Consider the following 21786-nt stretch of genomic DNA (forward strand, 5'->3'; position numbering starts at 1 on the left):
CAAGTTCTTTCTCCATCCAATGGGGGGTGGAGTTCCCCATTACAGTGATGGGGGGTGGGATTCCCCGTTACAGTGATGGGGGTGGAGTTCCCCATTACAGTGATGGGGGGTGGGATTCCCCGTTACAGTGATGGGGGGTGGGGTTCCTCGTTACAGTGATGGGGGGTGGGGTTCCCCGTTACAGTGATGGGGGGTGGGGTTCCCTGTTACAGTGATGGGGGGTGGGGTTCCCCGTTACAGTGATGGGGGTGGGGTTCCCTGTTACAGTGATGGGGGTGGAGTTCCCCATTACAGTGATGGGGGTTGGGGTTCCCTGTTACAGTGATGGGGGATGGGGTTCCCCATTGCAGTGATGGGGGGTTGGGGTTCCCCGTTACAGTGATGGGGGGTGGGGTTTCCCGTTACAGTGATGGGGGTGGGGTTCCCTGTTACAGTGATGGGGGTGGGGTTCCCCGTTACAGTGATGGGGGGTGGGGTTCCCTGTTACAGTGATGGGGGTGGAGTTCCCCGTTACAGTGATGGGGGTTGGGTTTCCCTGTTACAGTGATGGGGGATGGGGTTCCCATTGCAGTGATGGGGGGTTGGGGTTCCCCGTTACAGTGATGGGGGGTGGGGTTTCCCGTTACAGTGATGGGGGGTGGGGTTCCCCATTACAGTGATGGGGGTGGGGTTCCCTATTACAGTGATGGGGGAGGGGTTCCCTATTACAGTGATGGGGTGGGGTTCCTTGTTACAGTGATGGGGGGTGGGGTTCCCCATTACAGTGATGGGGGAGGGGTTCCCTATTACAGTGATGGGGTGGGGTTCCTTGTTACAGTGATGGGGGGTGGGGTTCCCCATTACAGTGATGGGGGTGGGGTTCCCCGTTACAGCGATCCTAAACACCTCCACACTTACCTGCTGGGTGATGGTTTTGCAGAGAGCAGCCTGGATCCTCCTCCTCTCCAGTCCCCCGCCAGCACTCCTTGCCCCTCCCTCCTCTCAGGTGCCCCCACAACAAGCAGCTTGCTATGGGGGCATCCGCTGCTCCTTGTGTCCATTCATACACAGAGCCATGGAATGGCCCCACCTCCTATCTCTTTTCATTGGCTCACTGGCTGTGATTGATGGCAGGAGGAGCCAATTGCTCCCACTTCTGTTTCAGCCAATGAGGAGAGGGGCCCATCACTGGATGGAGAGGGGGCTTAGGTGAGTATTGGAGGAGAGTGGGGGGAAGCTGCACAGAGAAGGTTCTTCACCTCCATGTATAGAGAGCCTGAACATACAACCCTTCATATCCATACCAGACACGTGTGGGGTTCCCCCTTCATATCCATACCAGACATGTGTGGGTTTCCCCCTTATATCCATACCAGACATGTGTGGGGTTCCCCCTTAATATCCATACCAGACATGTGTGGGGTTCCCCCTTATATCCTTACCAGACACATGTGGGGTTCCCCCTTATATCCTTACCAGACATGTGTGGGGTTCCCCCTTATATCCATACCAGACACGTGTGGGTTTCCCCCTTATATCCATACCAGACACGTGTGGGGTTCCCCCTTAATATCCATACCAGACACGTGTGGGGTTCCCCCTTAATATCCATACCAGACACGTGTGGGGTTCCCCCTTAATATCCATACCAGACGTGTGTGGGGTTCCCCCTTAATATCCATACCAGACATGTGTGGGGTTCCCCCTTAATATCCATACCAGACATGTGTGGGGTTCCCCCTTAATATCCATACCAGACATGTGTGGGGTTCCCCCTTATATCCTTACCAGACATGTGTGGGGTTCCCCTTAATATCCATACCAGACATGTGTGGGGTTCCCCTTAATATCCATACCAGACACGTGTGGGGTTCCCCCTTAGTATCCATACCTGACACGTGTGGGGTTCCCCCTTATATCCATACCAGACATGTGTGGGGATCCCCCTTAATATCCATACCAGACATGTGTGGGGTTCCCCTTTAATATTCATACCAGACATGTGTGGGGTTCCCCCTTAATATCCATACCAGACATGTGTGGGGTTCCCCCTTAATATCCATACCAGACATGTGGGGTTCCCCCTTAATATTCATATGTGAAGGAGAATTGCATATGTGAATTGGGATTGTATGATGTATGTAGGATGGATTGTATGATGTATGTAGGATGGATTGTATGATGTATGTAGGATGGGATTGTATGATGTATGTAGGATGGGATTGTACGATGTATGGAGGATGGGATTGTAGGATGTAAGTAGGATGGATTGTATGATGTGTGTAGGATGGGATTGTATGATGTATGTAGGATGGATTGTATGATTTATGTAGGATGGATTGTATGATGTATGTAGGATGGGATTGTATGATGTATGTAGGATGGATTGTATGATGTATGTAGGATGGATTGTATGATGTACGTAGGATGGATTGTATGATGTACGTAGGATGGATTGTATGATGTATGTAGGATGGATTGTACGATGTATGTAGGATGGGATTGTATGATGTACGTAGGATGGATTGTATGATGTATGTAGGATGGATTGTACGATGTATGTAGGATGGGATTGTATGATGTACGTAGGATGGATTGTATGATGTATGTAGGATAGGATTGTATGATGTAAGTAGGATGGATTGTATGATGTATGTAGGATGGGATTGTATGACGTACGTAGGATGGATTGTATGATGTATGTAGGATGGGATTGTATGATGTACGTAGGATGGGATTGTATGATGTATGTAGGATGGGATTGTATGATGTAGGATGGATTGTATGATGTAAGTAGGATGGATTGTATGATGTACGTAGGATGGATTGTATGATGTATGTAGGATGGATTGTATGATGTATGTAGGATGGATTGTATGATGTATGTAGGATGGATTGTATGATGTATGTAGGATGGATTGTATGATGTATGTAGGATGGATTGTATGATGTATGTAGGATGGATTGTATGATGTATGTAGGATGGATTGTATGATGTATGTAGGATGGGATTGTATGATGTAAGTAGGATGGATTGTATGATGTATGTAGGATGGATTGTATGATGTAAGTAGGATGGATTGTATGATTTTTGTAGGATGGATTGTATGATGTATGTAGGATGGGATTGTATGATGTATAGCCAGTTGTAGAAGATGCACGCTTGGATTGTTCGCTCTCCTTCTATTGGTCAGCGACATTTCTGTCACCTCCTTTTACCCAGGGACACGCCCACTTCTTGTGTAGGGGGGCCGTGATTGGACGGCTCCCAATGTTGTTGTGGATTTGTGATGTCGGCTCAACATCGCCTCTACAGGTGACTTTACTAATGACAACCCTGAGACCTCTCCAGAGCTCCACGCTGCACCACCAATGATGAAGGAGCTCAACAGCGCCACACAGGTGACTCTGGGAATCACACGCTAAAAACATGTGAGTTACAGACTGCGGTTACAGCGCCCCCTGCGGGTGACTTTGGGAATCACACGCTATAAACCTGTGACTTGCAGACTGCGGTTACAGCGCCCCCTGCAGTTGACTTTGGGAATCACACGCTATAAACGTGTCAGTTGCAGTCAGCGGTTACAGCGCCCCCTGCGGGTGACTTTGGGAATCACACGCTATAAACGTGTGAGTTGCAGACTGCGGTTACAGCGCCCCCTGCGGGTGACTCTGGGAATCACACGCTATAAACGTGTGACATGCAGACCGTGGTTACAGCGCCCCCTGCGGGTGACTTTGGGAATCACACGCTATAAACATGTGAGTTGCAGTCAGCGGTTACAGCGCCCCCCTGCGGGTGACTTTGGGAATCACACGCTATAAACGTGTGAGTTGCAGTCAGCGGTTACAGCGCCCCCTGCGGGTGACTTTGGGAATCACATGCTAGAAACGTGTGAGTTGCAGACTGCGGTTACAGCGCCCCCTGCGGGTGACTCTGGGAATCACACGCTATAAACGTGTGACATGCAGACCGTGGTTACAGCGCCCCCTGCGGGTGACTTTGGGAATCACACGCTATAAACATGTGAGTTGCAGTCAGCGGTTACAGCGCCCCCCTGCGGGTGACTTTGGGAATCACACGCTATAAACGTGTGAGTTGCAGACCGCGGTTACAGCGCCCCCTGCGGGTGACTTTGGGAATCACACGCTATAAACGTGTGAGTTGCAGTCTGCGGTTACAGCACCCCCTGCGGGTGAGTTTGGGAATCATACGCTATAAACGTGTCAGTTGCAGACCGCGGTTACAGCGCCCCCTGCGGGTGACTTTGGGAATCACACGCTATAAACGTGTGAGTTGCAGTCAGCGGTTACAGCGCCCCCTGTGGGTGACTCTGAGAATCACATGCTATAAACGTGTGACATGCAGACTGCGGTTACAGCACCCCCTGTGGGTGACTCTGGGAATCACACGCTATAAACGTGTGAGTTGCAGACCGCGGTTACAGCGCCCCCTGTGGGTGACTTTGGGAATCACATGCTATAAACGTGTGAGTTGCAGACTGCGGTTACAGCGTTCCCTGCGGGTGACTTTGGGAATCACACGCTATAAACATGTGAGTTGCAGACTGCGGTGACAGCGCCTCCTGCAGGTGATTTTGGGAATCACACGCTATAAACGTGTGAGTATATCTCGCTGGTTGTTGTTGTGCGTGGTCAATGTCATTAGGCCACACCCATTCTTCAGTGTTGTAGAAACATGCACAAAATTGCACATGTCTCTCCATACACACAATCACACATACGATATGTGATTTTTTTATATGTATTTGTCACAAGAACCAGAGAGCACACAGAGACAGATTGCACGGAACCCAACGTGCTTTTATTGGGGAGGTGTTTGGGGCACAGACAACAGTTCCTTTAGTCCATAGGTCCACACCAGACACAGCAACACAGTACGGTTCTCTGGAAGGCAATATGGAACAACAGGGGTATGGTAATCCACAGGGTTAGTCCACACAGGAGGCTCCAGGCAGGGAAGGGTTAAGTCCAGGCAGGTTCACGGAGAACAAGGGGTTAAGTCCAGGTAGGTGATAGATCCAGGCAGATGCACGGGGACAGCAGAAGATCCCTCCACAGTGCAGGGATTCCAGGCAGCGCAGACAGTCCAGGAGATGAGGAGGAGGACGGGGGATGAGAGGAGCTGGCCCTCAGCTCAGCCTTCCCTCACACACACAGCCAGGAGAACACACCGAGGGGGTTTCCTTGCTCTCTCTTAAGTATAGAGCTGGTAACCGGATACTTCCTGTCGGGTTACCATGGCAATAGGCCCTGTCTCCAGACCTGTCCAGGGGCTCAGGAATTTGTGCTTTAGGGGGAAGGGAGGAGATGGCCTGTTTATGGATTCCTTCAGCAGGAGGTCAGACTGCAAGCCAGGGGGGTGAGGGGCTGCTAAGGGCTGCCTGTGTCAGGAACAAGGAAGACTAGAAGTCCCAACATGGGAGGATGGGGAAGAAAGGACCAGCTCCGTGACACCCCTCCCCCCTCCATTCTACAAGTGCCGCCAGGGGAACCTCAACAGGTTCCCGTAGAGGCACTTGTGGACTGCATTTACTGGGGGTCTTGCTGACGGGACAGCCCATCTGCATTGTGGTGCTGGCTTCCCCGTTGGTATTGGATAGTGAAATTGTAAGGTTGTAGGGCCAGGCTCCATCGTAAGAGGCAGCCATTATCCCCGGAGACCCGATTCAGCCAGGTGAGGGGGTTATGGTCCGTGAGGATGGTGAACTCCCGGCCATACAAATAGGGTTGAAGTTTCTTCAACGCCCACACTATGGCCAGGCACTCCTTCTCTATGGTGGCATAGGCCACCTCCCGGTCTAATAGTTTCCTGCTAAGGAAGGCCACAGGGTGCTCCTCCCCCTCCTCGTTTACCTGGCTGAGGACGGCCCCCAGCCCAGAAGTGGAGGCATCTGTCTGCACGATGAACCTTCGCTGGTAGTTGGGCGCTGCTAGGACGGGGTCATGGGAAAGGGCCTCCTTCAGCCGATCAAATGCGGTCTAGCAGGCCGGGGTCCAGGTTACCATCCAGGGCATGGTCTTCTTGGTGAGATCTGTGAGGGGCTTCGCAATCGTGCTGAAATAAGGAACAAATTTGCAGTAATAGTTAGCAGTGCCCAGGAACGCCATAACCTGTGTCAGGGATCGCGGCTCCGGAATCAGGGATTCCGCGCATGTGCACTGGCGGCAGATCACGCCGGGACACAGGCACTAGGTCCCGGCGAGCCGCGGCTGACAGGACGCCGCGCATGCGCAGTAGGAGCCGCGGGCGCGCCTCAGGCGTCCAATGACAGCCGGGGGCCTGTCCTAGCCGGCCAATGACAGTGCAGGGCACACTATTTAAAGATGCCCTGCACTGTCACAAATTGCCGCAAGGTCTATCTGTGATCCTGAGTTCCTGCACCCATTCTAGTGACCCTGATTGTCCTGACTACGCTGCCTTCTCCTGTGATTGACCCGGATTGCCCTGACTACTCTGCCTTCTCCTATTCTGACCCCCGGCTTGCCTGACCATTCTACGGACTGACTTACCCTGCTGATCCTGCGTGTGACCTGACTACTCTTTGCCCGATGATTCGGTACCCCGCTTACCCCCACGGGACCACGATCTGTTACCACCCTGCTGGGGCCGCCATCCTCTTCAAATCTGGCTCTCCCGGTACCTGCATACGTCCCCGGAGGCCTCCTCAGCCACTGGTGGGCCTGCTCAGAGGTCGTGACCTTGCCCGGGACTGTTACAAGTCCATCCCCACCATCAGGGGCCCTGGTGAAAGCACAGCCCGGGCTTAGACCCCACGCTCTGGGTAGGTCTGTCAGTTGGCAGCCTGAGGCACCACCTGGCGGATCATAACAACCTGTTTCTTGGTCTGGGGGGTGGGCCATTCCTTAATGGCTTCTATTTTAGCCGGTTCTGGGTGCAGTTTACCCCCTCCCACCCGGTGTCCTAAATATTGCACCTCCGCCATCCCCATCTGGCACTTGTCTGGTCGAATCGTGAGGTTGGCCCCTGCAGTTCGGTCCAGGACAAAGCCCACATGCTGGAGGTGGTCTCCCCATGTTTCACTAAAGATGGCGATGTCATCCAGGTAGGCGCAGGCAAAGTCATGACAGCCCCGCAGCAGCTGGTCCACCGTACGCTGGAAGGTGGCAGGAGCGTTCTTCATGCCAAAAGGCATGTTGAGAAACTCGAACAGGCCAAAGGGGGTGATGAAGACAGAGCACTCCCGACCCTCTGAAGATAAGGGGATTTGCCAGTAGCCCTTGCTCAAGTCCAGAGTAGAGACATAGCGGGCTCCAGCCAGCCGGTCCAGTAGGTCATCGATACGGGGCATCGGGTAGGCGTCACTAACCGTGTGGTCATTGAGGCGTCGGTAGTCAACACAAAAGCGGATGCTACCATCTTTCTTGGGGACAAGAACAACAGGAGAGGCCCAGGGGCTCTGGGAGGGCTGAATAATTCCCAGATCCAGCATTTCGTTCAGTTCCTGTCTCATAGTGTTCTTAACAGCTTCGGGGACACGATATGGGGCTTGTTGGAGGGGCCGGGTCCCCAGGGTCTGCACATGGTGAGTGGTGATAGTAGTTTTTCCAGGCCGTGCCGAAAAGCGGAACTGCGCTGGCCCAGGACAGCATTCATGGCCCTCTGTTGCCCCGGGTTCAGCTGCAGACTCAGGGGCACCTGGTGCACATCAGTTGGATGGCATGCTGCTTCCAGGAGGTCCGGTACGGCCTCTTCCTCCTCCTCAGAGGGTATTGGGCAGACGGCCATAACAAGGGGGTTTCGGTCATGGTACTCCTTGATCATATTGACATGCACCGTTTTCTGCCGTCTCCCCCGATCATCTAGTCCAAGAATATAGTTAGTGTCATTCACTTTCCTAATGACACGGAAGGGTCCCTCCCATGTGGTTTGCAATTTGTTCTGGGGATTTGGGACAATCATGAGGACCTGTTGGTTTTCAGTAAACTCCCGGGTGCGTGCCTTGCGGTCATACCATGTCTTTTGCCGGACCTGGGCTGCTTGGAGATGGTCAGCTGCTAGGCCGGCTAGTTGTCCCATCTTTTCACGCAGTTCCAAGACATAGGGCACCACAGGGACCCCGGTATCTGGTAGTTGACCCTCCCAGTATTCCTTCAGTAGGGTCAGGGGGCCGCAGATTTTCCGCCCATACAGCAGTTCAAAGGGGGAAAATCCGGTAGATTCCTGCGGCACCTCCCGGTAGGCAAATAGGAGGTGGGGCAGGTATCTTTCCCAGTCTGGCTCTAGGTCTACAAAGGCCCGTAGCATGGCCTTCAGGGTCCCGTTGAAGCGTTCACAAAGTCCATTGGTCTGGGGGTGATAAGGGCTTGTCCGGATGGCCCGCACTCCACAGGTCTGCCAGAGGGACTGAACAAGGCCTGACATGAACTGAGTCCCCTGATCTGACAGGATTTCAGCAGGGAAGCCCACTCGGGTGAAGACGGTGACCATGGCTTCTGCAACTTTGGGAGCGGTGATGCTGGACAGGGCGACTGCTTTGGGATAACGAGTAGCATAGTCCACGATGGTCAGGATGTACCGCTTTCCAGATTTGCTGGGGCGAGCTAAGGGGCCCAGAATGTCAATAGCTACTCGTTGGAATGGCTCCTCAATAATGGGTAGGGGCTGTAGGGGGGCCCACAGGCCACCTGTTCTTCCATGTCGCTGACAGGTATCGCAGGTACGGCAGTAGCGAGCTACCGATTGGGACATCCCAGGCCAATAGAAAGCCTGGACCAACCTCCTTTCGGTCCATAGCTTTCCCTGATGCCCAGCCATGGGAATATCATGAGCAAGGTGTAGCAGTTGGGTCCGGAATTGTTGGGGAACGATCAGCTGTTTAGCCACGGTCTGGGGCCCTCCTTCGGCGTCAGTCTCCACCACTCGGTACAGCAACCCATTTTCCTGCACTATCCTTTTGCCGGTTCCCGGACCAGTCAGCTCTGCTCGGGCCCAGAAACGTGTCAGAGTAGGGTTGGTGGCTAAGTCCCCTTGAAACTTGTCCCGGTCCCATGTCATCCCAGTATTGTCAGCAGTCAGAGTTGAGTCACTCACCGCGGGCAGCGGAGGTCCGTCCACATGATGGGGTGACTCCTTCCTCTCAGCGGTTTCCTGGCAGGCCTGACTTCGTGTGACGGCTCCCACAAAGTGGCATTGAAGATCGCCAACATCATTCCCAAGAAGCACATCTGCAGGCAGTCCTCCCATTACACCCACGTTGCAGCGTTTAGGCCCCAAGCCATAGTCCAGATTGACGGTAGCAAGAGGGATGAAGCGTTTGGTGCCCCCTGCTAGTTTAATCACTATCCCAGGGTCAGGCTGTACAGCGTCAGGGTGCACCACTCGGGGGTCCACAATGGTGAGGAAGGCCCCTGAGTCTCGGAAGCCCACCGCCTTTTGTCCATCCACAGTGACCTCCTGCAAGTGCTTTCCTTGGAGGCTCTGGATAGGGGCCCCCACCGGCTGTAGGCCAAAGACTCCTGGGGGGTGTCCTTGTCTGCAGGAGCAAGATCCCAGTCTAAAGGGGGTGGTGGCAAGTCCTCGGGAGCTTGGTACAGATCCACAGAATTCACTGGCCGGGGCAAGCTAGGCCCGAGAGTCTGTTTTTTGGCAGGGCAGCTGGCCTGGTAGTGACCAATCTGTCCACAGCCAAAGCACCGCCTATCTAAGGCTGGTCTGGGGCCCCGTTGTGAGGTGGCTGAACAAGGTGGTAGTAAGGGCCGTAGTGCTGGCACTATTTGTGGGGCCATCCGGCGATGGGGAGGCGTGTAGGGCACCGGTGTAGGATGGGGCATCCTTGCCGCTCGGGGTGCCTCAGCCGCAGGCTTCTTCCATTGCGGGTTAATGAGGAGAGCCTCATCTGCTAAGGCTGCAGCTTCTTCCAGGGTGGCAGGTTTCCGCTCACGCACCCACTGTCGGAGCTCGGGGGGGCACTTGAAAAGGAATTGTTCCTTCAGGATGGCCTGGATGATCTGCTCAGGGGAGGTTGCCTTTTTCCCTTCCAGGCACCAGCGGCAGGCTACCGACAACTTGTGTGCAAACATTTTGAAGGAGGCCTCTGGGAGGCGGGGGGTAGTCCTGAACTGGGTCCGATATGACCCTGATGAGACCGCGTAGTAGTCCAGTACGGCCCTTTTTATCTCCGCATAGTTCCGTCTCTTGAGGGGGTCCATCATTCGGTAGGCTTCAGCAGCCCCTCCGTCAAGCAGCCCCACCACATGGTGAGTCCAGTCTGTGGGTGGGACCTCCAGTAGTTCGCACTGGTATTCAAAGTCCTGGAAGAACCCATCCACATCTCCGGTGTGCTCTTGGTAGGGCTTAAAGTCCTTCCTGGATATTCTCTGGGCCTCCCGTGCCACAGGGACAGCCACAGGAGCAGCTGCTTGGTACTTTGCAGCTTCCCACTCTGTTTGTCTCTTTTGAGCCTTTTCCATGGCCGCCAGCTTTCTATCTAGGGTGGCATCCTCCCTTAGAATGGCCATCTCTTCCTTGTACCAGATGACCCAAGGGCTCTTGCCAATTGTGCTTTGAAGCTCTGGTCCATCTCCTCTCAGGACCGCTTGGCTCCTGTCTGTGCCCGCATCTTCCCGTTGCTGTTGGCTGGTTTCCTCCAGCATCCGGACCAGCTGATCTTTGGTAAGTCCCTTGTAGTTGAGGCCCAAAGTTCTGGCCTTTTCTTGTAAGCTGATTACCGTCCAGTGTTGATATTCCGGGGCCACCGCTTCCATTGTATGCAGACTCTCATCTGCCATCTCGAGTGCTCTCATCCCACCGCTGCCAACCAGTTGTCAAGAGAACCAGAGAGCACACAGAGACAGATTGCACGGAACCCAACGTGCTTTTATTGGGGAGGTTTTTGGGGCACAGACAACAGTTCCTTTAGTCCACAGATCCACACCAGACACAGCAACACAGTACAGTTCTCTGGAAGGCAATATGGAACAACAGGGGTATGGTAATCCACAGGGTTAGTCCACACAAGAGGCTCCAGGCAGGGAAGGGTTAAGTCCAGGCAGGTTCGCGGAGAACAAGGGGTTAAGTCCAGGCAGGGGATAGATCCAGGCAGATGCACGGGGACAGCAGAAGATCCCTCCACAGTGCAGGGATTCCAGGCAGCACAGACAGTCCAGGAGATGAGGAGGAGGACGGGGGATGGTCGGAGGAGAGAAACTGGCCCTCAGCACAGCCTTCCCTCACACACGCAGCCAGGAGAACACACAGAGGTTTTCCTGCTCACCCTTAAGTATAGAGCTGGTAACCAGATACGTCCTGTCGAGTTACCATGGCAACGGACCCTGTCTCCCAGGTCTCCAGACCTGCCCAGGGAGCCCAGGAATTTGTGCATGAGGGGGAAGGGAGGAGGGGGCCTGTTTGTGGATTCCTTCAGCAGGAGGTCAGACTGCAAGCCAGGGGGGTGAGGGGCTGCTGAGGTCTGCCTGTGTCAGGGACTAAGAGGACTAGAAGTCCCGGCATGGATGGGACAGAAGGGTGAGAGGCTGCTGAGGGGTGGGAGGTGGCAGCCGGCAAACCTGGAGGATGGGGAAGGAAGGACCAGCTCCGTGACAGTATTCTTCAGATGTTTTTTAACATATAGTTTTACTTATATTTGTAAATGAATTCCAAAAATGTAGATTTGTATTTTTAAAGACATTCTGTATATTTGAAATATATTTATAAAATTTCACTACCTCATTTGCTGAACCATAAAAAAAATTCTGTCCCACCCATCCACATGTCCAACCCATCCACATGTCTCACCCATCCACATGTCCCATCCATCCACATGTCCAACCCATCCACATGTCTCACCCATCCACATGTCCCATCCATCCACATGTCCAACCCATCCACATGTCCCACCCATCCACATGTCCAACCCATCCACATGTCTCACCCATCCACATGTCCCACCCATCCACATGTCCCACCCATCCACATGTCCAACCCATCCACATGTCTCACCCATCCACATGTCCCACCCATCCACATGTCCAACCCATCCACATGTCCCACCCATCCACATGTCCAACCCATCCACATGTCTCACCCATCCACATGTCCCACCCATCCACATGTCCTGGCCATCCACATGTCTTACCAATCCACATGTCCCACCCATCCACATGTCCCACCCATCCACATGTCTCACCCATCTACATGTCCCACCCATCCACATGTCCCGGCCATCCACATGTCTTACCCATCCACATGTCCCACCCATCCACATGTCTCACCCATCCACATGTCTCACCCATCCACATGTCCCACCCATCCACATGTCCCACCCATCCACATGCTCAGCATCTAAATGCTAGCCTGGCCAAATTGCTGCATTACAACTTCTGCCTTTCCATCTGGTGACTCCGCCCCCCTTCCGTGAATTTGCAGAATGTTCTGTACCACAGTGGCAGGTTCTGAAAAGACAATTCTTATCACGTAAGTCCATTCCAGCTCTGTACCATCATGTGGAAGGCAATGTATTGGCCTCATTGGACAGGGCGGTCAGCAGCAAGGTCCACATTACTGACACGTGGTCCAGCAGGCGTGGTCAGGGACGTTACATATCCTTCACGGCACACTGGGTGACTCTGCTAGGAGCTGGGAAGGATGCAGGACAGGGTTCAGTGCTGGAGCTTGTTCCACCACCACGCCTCCAAAAATCTAGTGGTGATTCTGCCACATGTGACTGCCCCACCCCCTCCTCTTCCTCTGCCTCTATGGCCTCTTCTGCTGAATTGTCCTCTGAACCAGCAGTGCTCCGTAAGCATTCAAGGGGCTACACAAGCAGTCAGGCTAAGAGATGCCACGTGGTGCTTCAGCTGGTCTGTCTAGGGGACAGGAGCCACACCGGGCCAGAGATTCTGTCAGCTCTGCAGGGGCAGGCTCAGAGGTGGTTGACACCACGGCAGATTGAGCCATGATTGGTTGTATGACTATGGCACCACCCTTCTCTCCGCCCTCCAACAGGGACACTTGGCACATATTCCATGCATGGCACACGCCCTGAATTTGGTGGTGCAGTGTTTCTTGAACAGGTACCCAGGCTTTCAAGATCTTCTGAGATAGGCCAGAAAAGTCTGTGGCCATTTCCGGTGGTCATACACGCCCAGTGTTCGTCTGGCTGACATTCAACGGGAATTCAACCTGCCCACCAACCACCTCATTTGTGACATGTCCACCAGGTGGAACTCAACATTGGCATTGCTGCAGCGGCTGCACACACAGCAGAGGACCAACAATGAGTACCTGTGTGAATATGGCACAAGGACAGGCTCAGGGGAGCTTGGCTTCTTTTCACCACACCAGTGGCTGCTGAAAAGGATGCATGCCTGTCCTGTCACCATTTGAGGGGCCACAGGGATGGTGAGCCGTGACAATGCATGTATCAGTGACATTATCCCTCTAGTCTTCCTGCTGGAGCACACGCTGCATGGAATCATGGACAGGGCACTTGAGGAAGAACAGAGGGAGGAAGAGGAGGATTTCCTGTCCTCTCAAGGCCCCCTTTATGCAGAAACCATTCCTGAGGGGCCACAAAACACACAGCAGGAGGAAGAGAAGGAGGAGGACCGCAGCACCATGGAAGTAGAGGATCACATACAGCAGTCTTCAAGGGGTGGTTTTCAGTCCCCAGAACCCCAGCCAGGAGTAGTACATGACTGGGAGGAGGTAGTTCCTGACAATGTCATCCTCAGTGACCCAGAGGACTCAGAATCTCCTGCCTCCTCAACCTTACACTGCATGGGCTCCCTGATTCTGCAAAGCCGGCGTAAGGGCCCGAGGATTTGTGGTATCAAGGAAAGGGATCAATACTAGTTGGCAACCAATCCTGATCCATGTTACAAAGGTGAAGTTGCAGAGCTCATCCAGTCTTCACAGAGGGAGCAGAGGAGGAAACATCTTGAGGACGCCATGAAAAACATTTGTGTAGAACCTTTCCAGACAATGGGAGGTCACCATTTCCTGGACAACGTGTTTCTGAGGCTTCGTTCTGTCAAAGGAAGAGCGGTGGAGAAAGTGGCCGGCTGACCGATGCCTTCAAACAGTTCTTTAGTCCTCAGTGCCCAGGGATGTTAGGTTTAAGCACCCATCGGCAGGGTCTGCATCATATGGTGCAGGATTATCTAGGGGCAAGAGCAGACTTGGAGACCTTTCCAACTGAACATCCACTGGGTTACTGGGTGACTGTGAGAGGTTACAATTAGAGATGAGCGAAGTATTCAAAAATTCGATTCGGCTGATTCGGCGAATTTCAGGAAGAAAATCGATTCGATGCGAATTTATTCGCTACGAAGATAACTTATAAAAAGGGTTTCTAGGCTTCAGAGAGCCTTTAAATTAGTGCAGAACACTGTACCTTTAATTTAAATGCCCTTGGAGATGAGGAAGGAGAAGGAGAAGGATGAGAAGAAGGAGAAGGAGAAGGATGAGAAGAAGGAGAAGGAGAAGGATGAGAAGAAGGAGAAGGAGAAGGATGAGAAGGAGAAGAAGGAGAAGGATGAGAAGAAGGAGAAGGATGAGAAGAAGGAGAAGGATGAGAAGAAGGAGAAGGATGAGAAGAAGGAGAAGAAGAAGGAGAAGGAGAAGGAGAAGGAGAAGGAGAAGGATGAGAAGAAGGAGAAGGATGAGAAGATGGAGAAGGAGAAGGATGAGAAGATGGAGAAGGAGAAGGATGAGAAGAAGGAGAAGGAGAAGGATGAGAAGAAGGAGAAGGAGAAGGATGAGAAGAAGGAGAAGGATGAGAAGAAGGAGAAGGATGAGAAGAAGGAGAAGGATGAGAAGAAGGAGAAGGATGAGAAGAAGGAGAAGGAGAAGGATGAGAAGAAGGATGAGAAGAAGGAGAAGGATGAGAAGAAGGAGAAGGATGAGAAGAAGGAGAAGGATGAGAAGAAGGAGAAGGAGAAGGATGAGAAGAAGGAGAAGGATGAGAAGAAGGAGAAGGATGAGAAGAGGAGAAGGATGAGAAGAGGAGAAGGATGAGAAGAAGGAGAAGGATGAGAAGAAGGATGAGAAGAAGGATGAGAAGAAGGAGAAGGATGAGAAGAAGGATGAGAAGAAGGAGAAGGATGAGAAGAAGGATGAGAAGAAGGAGAAGGATGAGAAGAAGGAGAAGGATGAGAAGAAGGATGAGAAGAAGGAGAAGGATGAGAAGAAGGATGAGAAGAAGGAGAAGGATGAGAAGAAGGATGAGAAGAAGGAGAAGGATGAGAAGAAGGAGAAGGATGAGAAGAAGGATGAGAAGAAGGAGAAGGATGAGAAGAAAGAGAAGGATGAGAAGAAGGAGAAGGAGAAGGATGAGAAGAAGGAGAAGGATGAGAAGAAGGAGAAGGATGAGAAGAAGGATGAGAAGAAGGATGAGAAGAAGGAGAAGGATGAGAAGAAGGAGAAGGATGAGAAGAAGGAGAAGGATGAGAAGATGGAGAAGGAGAAGGATGAGAAGAAGGAGAAGGAGAAGGATGAGAAGAAGGAGAAGGATGAGAAGAAGGAGAAGGAGAAGGATGAGAAGAAGGAGAAGGATGAGAAGAAGGAGAAGGATGAGAAGAAGGAGAAGGAGAAGGATGAGAAGGAGAAGGATGAGAAGAAGGATGAGAAGAAGGAGAAGGATGAGAAGAAGGAGAAGGATGAGAAGAAGGAGAAGGAGAAGGATGAGAAGAAGGAGAAGGAGAAGGATGAGAAGAAGGAGAAGGATGAGAAGAAGGAGAAGGATGAGAAGAAGGAGAAGGATGAGAAGAAGGAGAAGGATGAGAAGAAGGATGAGAAGAAGGAGAAGGATGAGAAGAAGGATGAGAAGAAGGAGAAGGATGAGAAGAAGGATGAGAAGAAGGAGAAGGATGAGAAGAAGGATGAGAAGAAGGAGAAGGATGAGAAGAAGGAGAAGGATGAGAAGAAGGAGAAGGATGAGAAGAAAGAGAAGGATGAGAAGAAGGAGAAGGAGAAGGATGAGAAGAAGGAGAAGGATGAGAAGAAGGAGAAGGATGAGAAGAAGGATGAGAAGAAGGAGAAGGATGAGAAGAAGGATGAGAAGAAGGAGAAGGATGAGAAGAAGGATGAGAAGAAGGAGAAGGATGAGAAGAAGGATGAGAAGAAGGAGAAGGATGAGAAGAAGGATGAGAAGAAGGAGAAGGATGAGAAGAAGGATGAGAAGAAGGAGAAGGATGAGAAGAAGGACAGTTCTGTGACAGTTTCTGTCTATTTCTGACAGTTCTGTGACATTCACTCCATACAGCGGTTGAAACATTGTATCTATTTGTTTCCATAAATGACATTCTGCAGATACACTTAGAGGAGCTCTGCAGATACACTTTTTGCCGGCTTGGAATTAATCTTATTTTCATCCTACTTCTTCTTCTTCTTCTTCATCCTCATCCTCATAAGAAGAAGAAGAGGATGAGGATGAGGATGAAAAAGAAGAAGAAGAAGAAGTAGGATGAAAATAAGAAGAATTCCAAGCCGGCAAAAAGTGTATCTGCAAAGCTCCTCTATTCTGCAGATACACTTTTTGCCGGCTTGGAATTATTCTTATTTTCATCCTACTTCTTCTTCTTCTTCTTCTTCATCCTCATCCTCATCCTCTTCTTATTCTTCTGAGGATGAGGATGAGGATGAAGAAGAAGAAGAAGAAGTAGGATGAAAATAAGAATTCCAAACCGGCAAAAAGTGTATGTGCAGAGTTCCTCTATTTCTGACAGTTCTCTGACAGTTCCTTCACATGTACAGCGGTTGAAACATCTGTATCCTAAATGGAAACTAATAGATACAATGTTTCAACCGCTGTACATGTGAAGGAACTGTCAGAGAAATGTCAGAAATAGCGGAGCTCTCTGCAGGGACACTTTTGCCGGCTGATCGGGAAAAATCCGATTCGCGCACCCGAAGTAGGCAAAATTTCGGATTCGACGCGAATCAAATTTTTCCTGAAATTCGTATCGAATTCCGGTTCGCCTGGTTCGATTCGCTCATCTCTAGTTACAATGTTCAGGCCCCACCAACACCCAAGGCCCAATTTTATTGATATTTTACCCCTTACTCATTCACAAGGGGGGCAGCATCAGGGTGCCTCCTTATTTAAAGGGATACCCTTATGCTAATGATTCCTTTTAAAAACTGTACTTTTTAATTTTTTCCCCGCTGATTCCTGTCCCTCAGGGCCGTCCCCGAGTCCCCATACCACTTCTGTGGCTAATAACTGGCATAAAAGCCTTCAGAATGGACACTTTTCAATTTACAAGTTCCAGTCCCATAGACTTGCATTGAGTTCAAGTTTGAACTTTTGTCAATTTGGAATGTTTGACTGCGAACCGAACAGGGAGGTGTTCAACCCATCACTACCTATTAACCATTTGCCTCCCTTCCACTGTGTAAATACGTGTGCAGGGTGGCACTGGGGCACAAAAGCACGTTTTAAAATGGGCTCCGCGCTCCCGACGTTTTCGCCGGCAGGGGGCGCGCGCGCGTGCTCCCGCTGACCCGTGGGTGACACCATTTGATCACGGAGGGATCAATCATTCGATTTCAGCCAGTGATGTCTGGCTGCAATCAGATGATCGGTCCCTGTCCTATCCTGTCCTGTGTTGACAGTTGCACAGGACAGGATATGATGTCATTCTTCTCTGCCTGGACACATTCCGTTCCAGACAGAGAAGAAGACACAGTAAAAGTGAGTACAACAGCACACTGACAGTTAGAACACACCTAGGTAACATTTAACCCCCTGATCGCCCCCCCCCCCAGTTAACCCCTTCACTGCCCTGTCACCAGTGTCATTGATCAGTGAATCAATTTTTACTGATCACTGTATCAGTGTTGCTGGCGACTTCCGATAGTGTTAGCGCCCCTCCCAGATAGCGCCAGTTTGCCCGCCAGTACACCAGTAATCCCGTTTAACCCCCTGATCGCCCCCCAGTTAACCCCTTCACTGCCCTGTCACCAGTGTCACTGATCAGTGAACCGATTTTTACTGATCACTGTATCAGTGTTGCTGGCGACTTCCGATAGTGTTAGCGCCCCTCCCAGATAGTGCCAGTTTGCCCTCCAGTACACCAGTAATCCCAATTAACCCCTTGATCGATCGAGGACGTAACTTTCGTTTGGGTACAGCATTGCATGACTGCGCAATTATCATTTGAATTAGTGCAGCGCTGTATAGTAAAAAAAGGCATAAATTACAGTATCTCTCCCATAGTTTGTAGACGATATAACTTTCACACAAAACAATCAATATACACTTATTGGGATTTTTTTTACCAAAAACATGGAGCAGAATACATTTTGGCCTAAATTTATAACTAACTTTGAGTTTACTATATATTTTTTATAGCTGAAAAAAAAAAAAAGCACACAGGTGATAAAATACCACCAAAAGAAAGCTCTATTTGTGTGAAAAAGAGGACGTAAATTTTTTTTGGGTACAGCATTGCATGACCGCGCAATTATCATTTGAATTAGTGCAGCACCAAACAGCAAAAAAAGGCGTGGTCATTAAGGGGGGTAAAGCCTCAGGAGCTCAAGTGGTTAAATGTCTGTGTCCTTCTGTAGAAGAATTCTTCTAGCTACGTGTCTCAGTCCCAGCCTCTCCCTGTGTAGGAATGTACACCTCGCCCCGTGTAGGAGTGTACAGAACGGGTCACATTGGATACGGAGTGTCAGAGATTTTCACTTTCGTTTCTCTCTTCCACTCTCAGCGATGGCGTCTTCTGATCTGAGGAAGGAGCTGGAATGTTCCGTCTGTGTGAACATTTATACAGATCCTGTAACCCTGAGATGTGGACACAACTTCTGCCGGGACTGTATTGGCCGTGTGTTGGATACACAGGAGGAGACTGGTGGTTATTCCTGTCCTGAATGCAGAGAAGAGTTCCAGGACCGTCCTGCACTGAGGAGGAACATAACACTACGTAACATAGTGGAGAACTTCCAGTCTACCCATCCAGAGCAGGAGGAGTCCGGGGTCTTCTGTACTCACTGTATTCACACTCCTGTACCGGCTGTGAAATCCTGTCTGCTGTGTGAAGCTTCTCTGTGTGACAACCACCTGAGAGTCCACAGCAAGTCACCAGAACACGTCCTATGTGACCCCACCACTTCCCTGAAGGACAGGAAATGCTCCATCCATAAGAAGATCCTGGAGTATTACTGCACCGAGGACTCCACCTGTATCTGTGTGTCCTGCAGGCTGGATGGAGAACATCGGGGACACCAGGTGGAGACTCTGGAGGAGGCCTCTGAGATGAAGAAGAAGAAACTGAGGATTGTTCTGCAGAAACTGATGACAGAGAGAGAGGAGATGGAGAAAAGAGTCCAGAGTCTGCAGGAACGCAGGAGGAAAGTACAAGGGAAAGCAGATGATGAAACCAAGAGAGTCACTGCCCTGTTCAGAGACCTCAGGAGACGTCTGGAAGACCTGGAGAAGAGAGTCCTGAGGGACATCTCCAGGTGGGCAGAGCGGGTCTCCCGTCCCATGCTGGATTATATTCGGGATCTGGAAATAAAGAAGGAGGAGCTATCCAGGAAGATGGAGGACATTGAGGAGCTGTGTAACATGACGGATCCACTGACTGTCCTACAGGAATCAGACACAGGTGACTTGTGTGATACTGAGGATGGAGATGATGAGGACAGAGAGAGACATGAGAACCTCCTCCATGATGGAGGGGATGGGGATGTGGGGGGGATCTCACACACATTACACACGGGTTTATCTGATATCATGTCTGGGGTCAATGTACAGAAATGTACAGGCACACATGTCTCTCAACATTCTACTACAAAGGGCAAAGGTCCCATCAATGGTCCACCATCCAGGCCAGACCCCCAACCCTCCCTCACTGGAGGACCAAATATTGGGGCTGTACAGCAAACACGGGGGGTGTCGGGGGTTACAGACATATTACTGGATGTGAGGACAGCTGCTAATGATCTACATATATCAGATGACGGGAAAACTGCATCCTGGTCATCATCATATCAGGATCGGCCAGAAACACCAGAAAGGTTCCAGTGTCCTCAGGTGATGAGCCGTCAGAGCTTCTCCTCTGGGAGACATTACTGGGAAGTGGATGTTGGGGGGGCAGAGTACTGGATAGTTGGGATGTGTTACCCCAATATAGACAGAAGAGGAGGTCAGACATGGATTGGAGATAATAAGAAGTCCTGGGGGTTGGAGAAGTGGGAGTTGGAGGGGTTGTTGGGGGGTAATGAGTACTCAGTGATACATGACAGGAAGAAGACCCCATTACCCGGCGGTGTCTCCAGTACCAGAGTCAGGATAGATCTGGATTATGAGGCCGGGCAGATTTCCTTCTATGATCTGTGTGACCCAATCCGACACCTCCACACCTTCACCACCACCTTCACTCAGCCCCTCCATGTTGGGGTATATGTAGGGGGAGGTTGTATAAAGATATGTGGGAGGAGCCAGAAGTGAGAGACAGAAAATAGACAGTTCATTTTTGATATTGGAAATAGTCTGGAGAAATCCTAGAGAACGAGGGGGAAGGAATGGAGAAGAGAGGGAGAGAGAGGAGAAGGGGGAAGGAGGATGAGAGGTAGGGAGACAAAGGGAAGAATGGAGAAGAGAGGGAGAGAGAGGAGAAGGGGGGAGGAGGATGAGAGGTAGGGAGACAAAGGGAAGAATGGAGAAGAGAGGGAGAGAGAGGAGAAGGGGGGAGGAGGATGAGAGGTAGGGAGACAAAGGGAAGAATGGAGAAGAGAGGGAGAGAGAGGAGAAGGGGGGAGGAGGATGAGAGGTAGGGAGACAAAGGGAAGAATGGAAGAGATTCATTTTCTGACATATAATGTTAGAGGTTTAAATAGCCCCGGGAAGAAATTTAGAATTCTTAAAGAATTTCAGCATAGATCTTCTTCAGTATATTTTACAGGAGACACATTTAGTACAAGAAATAAATGTGAAGTTACAATCCAGATATTATCCAACGCGGTTCTATGCAGATTCCCCAATTAAACGTGTTAAGGGAGTGACAATTGGTTTTTGCGAAAAATATGAGGTTTAAGTTGGAAGAGAGAATGGTAGATCTGGAAGGGAGATTTCTGTTCTTGATGGGAAAATTACAGGAAGCTGAATGCACATTAGCAAATATTTATGCCCGAATAAGAAACCGGAGGTATTCTTAAAAATACTCTGAGGAAACTATTGGATTTCAAAAAAGGTGGTTTAAGTGTGGCAGGAGATTTCAATCTGTGTATGGATCCCCAGATAGATACGACTTCTCCGGTGCAGAGAGATGGTAGTAGGTCTTTGAAATCCTTGAAAAAAATGTTACATCAATGTCAACATATAGATATATGGAGAATAAAGCATACGAAAGGCAGAGACTATACATTTTATTCTCAGGTACATGAGATGTATTTGAGATTGGACTACATATTGTTGGACCATCGACTTATTGGGGTTTATTTACTAAAGCTGGAGAGTCCAAAATCAGACTCCCTTCTGCATAGAAACCAATCAGCTTCCAGGTTTCATTGCCAAAGCTTCATTGAACAAGCTGAGGTTAGAAGCTGATTGGTTTCTATGCAGAAGGGAGTCTGATTTTGGACTCTCCAGCTTTAGTAAATAAACCCCATTGAGTCTCTGGTTAAAGTAAAATAGAAGTCATGTCAATCTCAGATCATGCTCCTGTCACAGTGCAATTACTATGGGGAAATGAGCAGAACGGTCGACAATCATGGAGGTTAAATGAGACACTTCTTCAGGATCAAGAGACGGACCAGAGAATTAAAAAAGAAATAGAGCAATTTTTTGAGGAAAATGATTCTGCGGAAGTGTC

General features: G+C 50.6%; 1 protein-coding gene across 2 annotated transcripts; it reads left to right on the forward strand.

Annotated features, from left to right (window-relative positions):
• Positions 1 to 18680: 18680 nt before the first annotated feature.
• LOC149430654 (E3 ubiquitin/ISG15 ligase TRIM25-like) lies at positions 18681 to 21327 on the forward strand. Of its 2 annotated transcripts, XM_089666136.1 has the most exons (2): positions 18684 to 18902; positions 19200 to 21327. In XM_089666136.1, the coding sequence occupies exons 1-2, from the start codon at positions 18684 to 18686 to the stop codon at positions 20421 to 20423; spliced, it is 1443 nt and encodes a 480-aa protein (XP_089522262.1). In that variant the 3' UTR covers positions 20424 to 21327. The 2 variants fall into 2 exon arrangements, with proteins under 2 accessions (XP_089522263.1, XP_089522262.1); XM_089666137.1 differs by having other exon boundaries at positions 18681 to 21327.
• Positions 21328 to 21786: the final 459 nt, after the last annotated feature.

The sequence above is a fragment of the Staurois parvus genome, unplaced genomic scaffold, assembly GCF_062004578.1.
Source record: "Staurois parvus isolate SC_StPar_1 unplaced genomic scaffold, SC_StPar_1.0 ptg002548l, whole genome shotgun sequence".
NCBI classification, from domain to species: Eukaryota; Metazoa; Chordata; class Amphibia; order Anura; family Ranidae; genus Staurois; species Staurois parvus.

Excerpts from the sequence above, each read along its gene's own strand:
- LOC149430654 (XM_089666137.1), top strand. The coding sequence starts at position 18,684 with ATGGCGTCTTCTGATCTGAGGAAGGAGCTGGAATGTTCCGTCTGTGTG.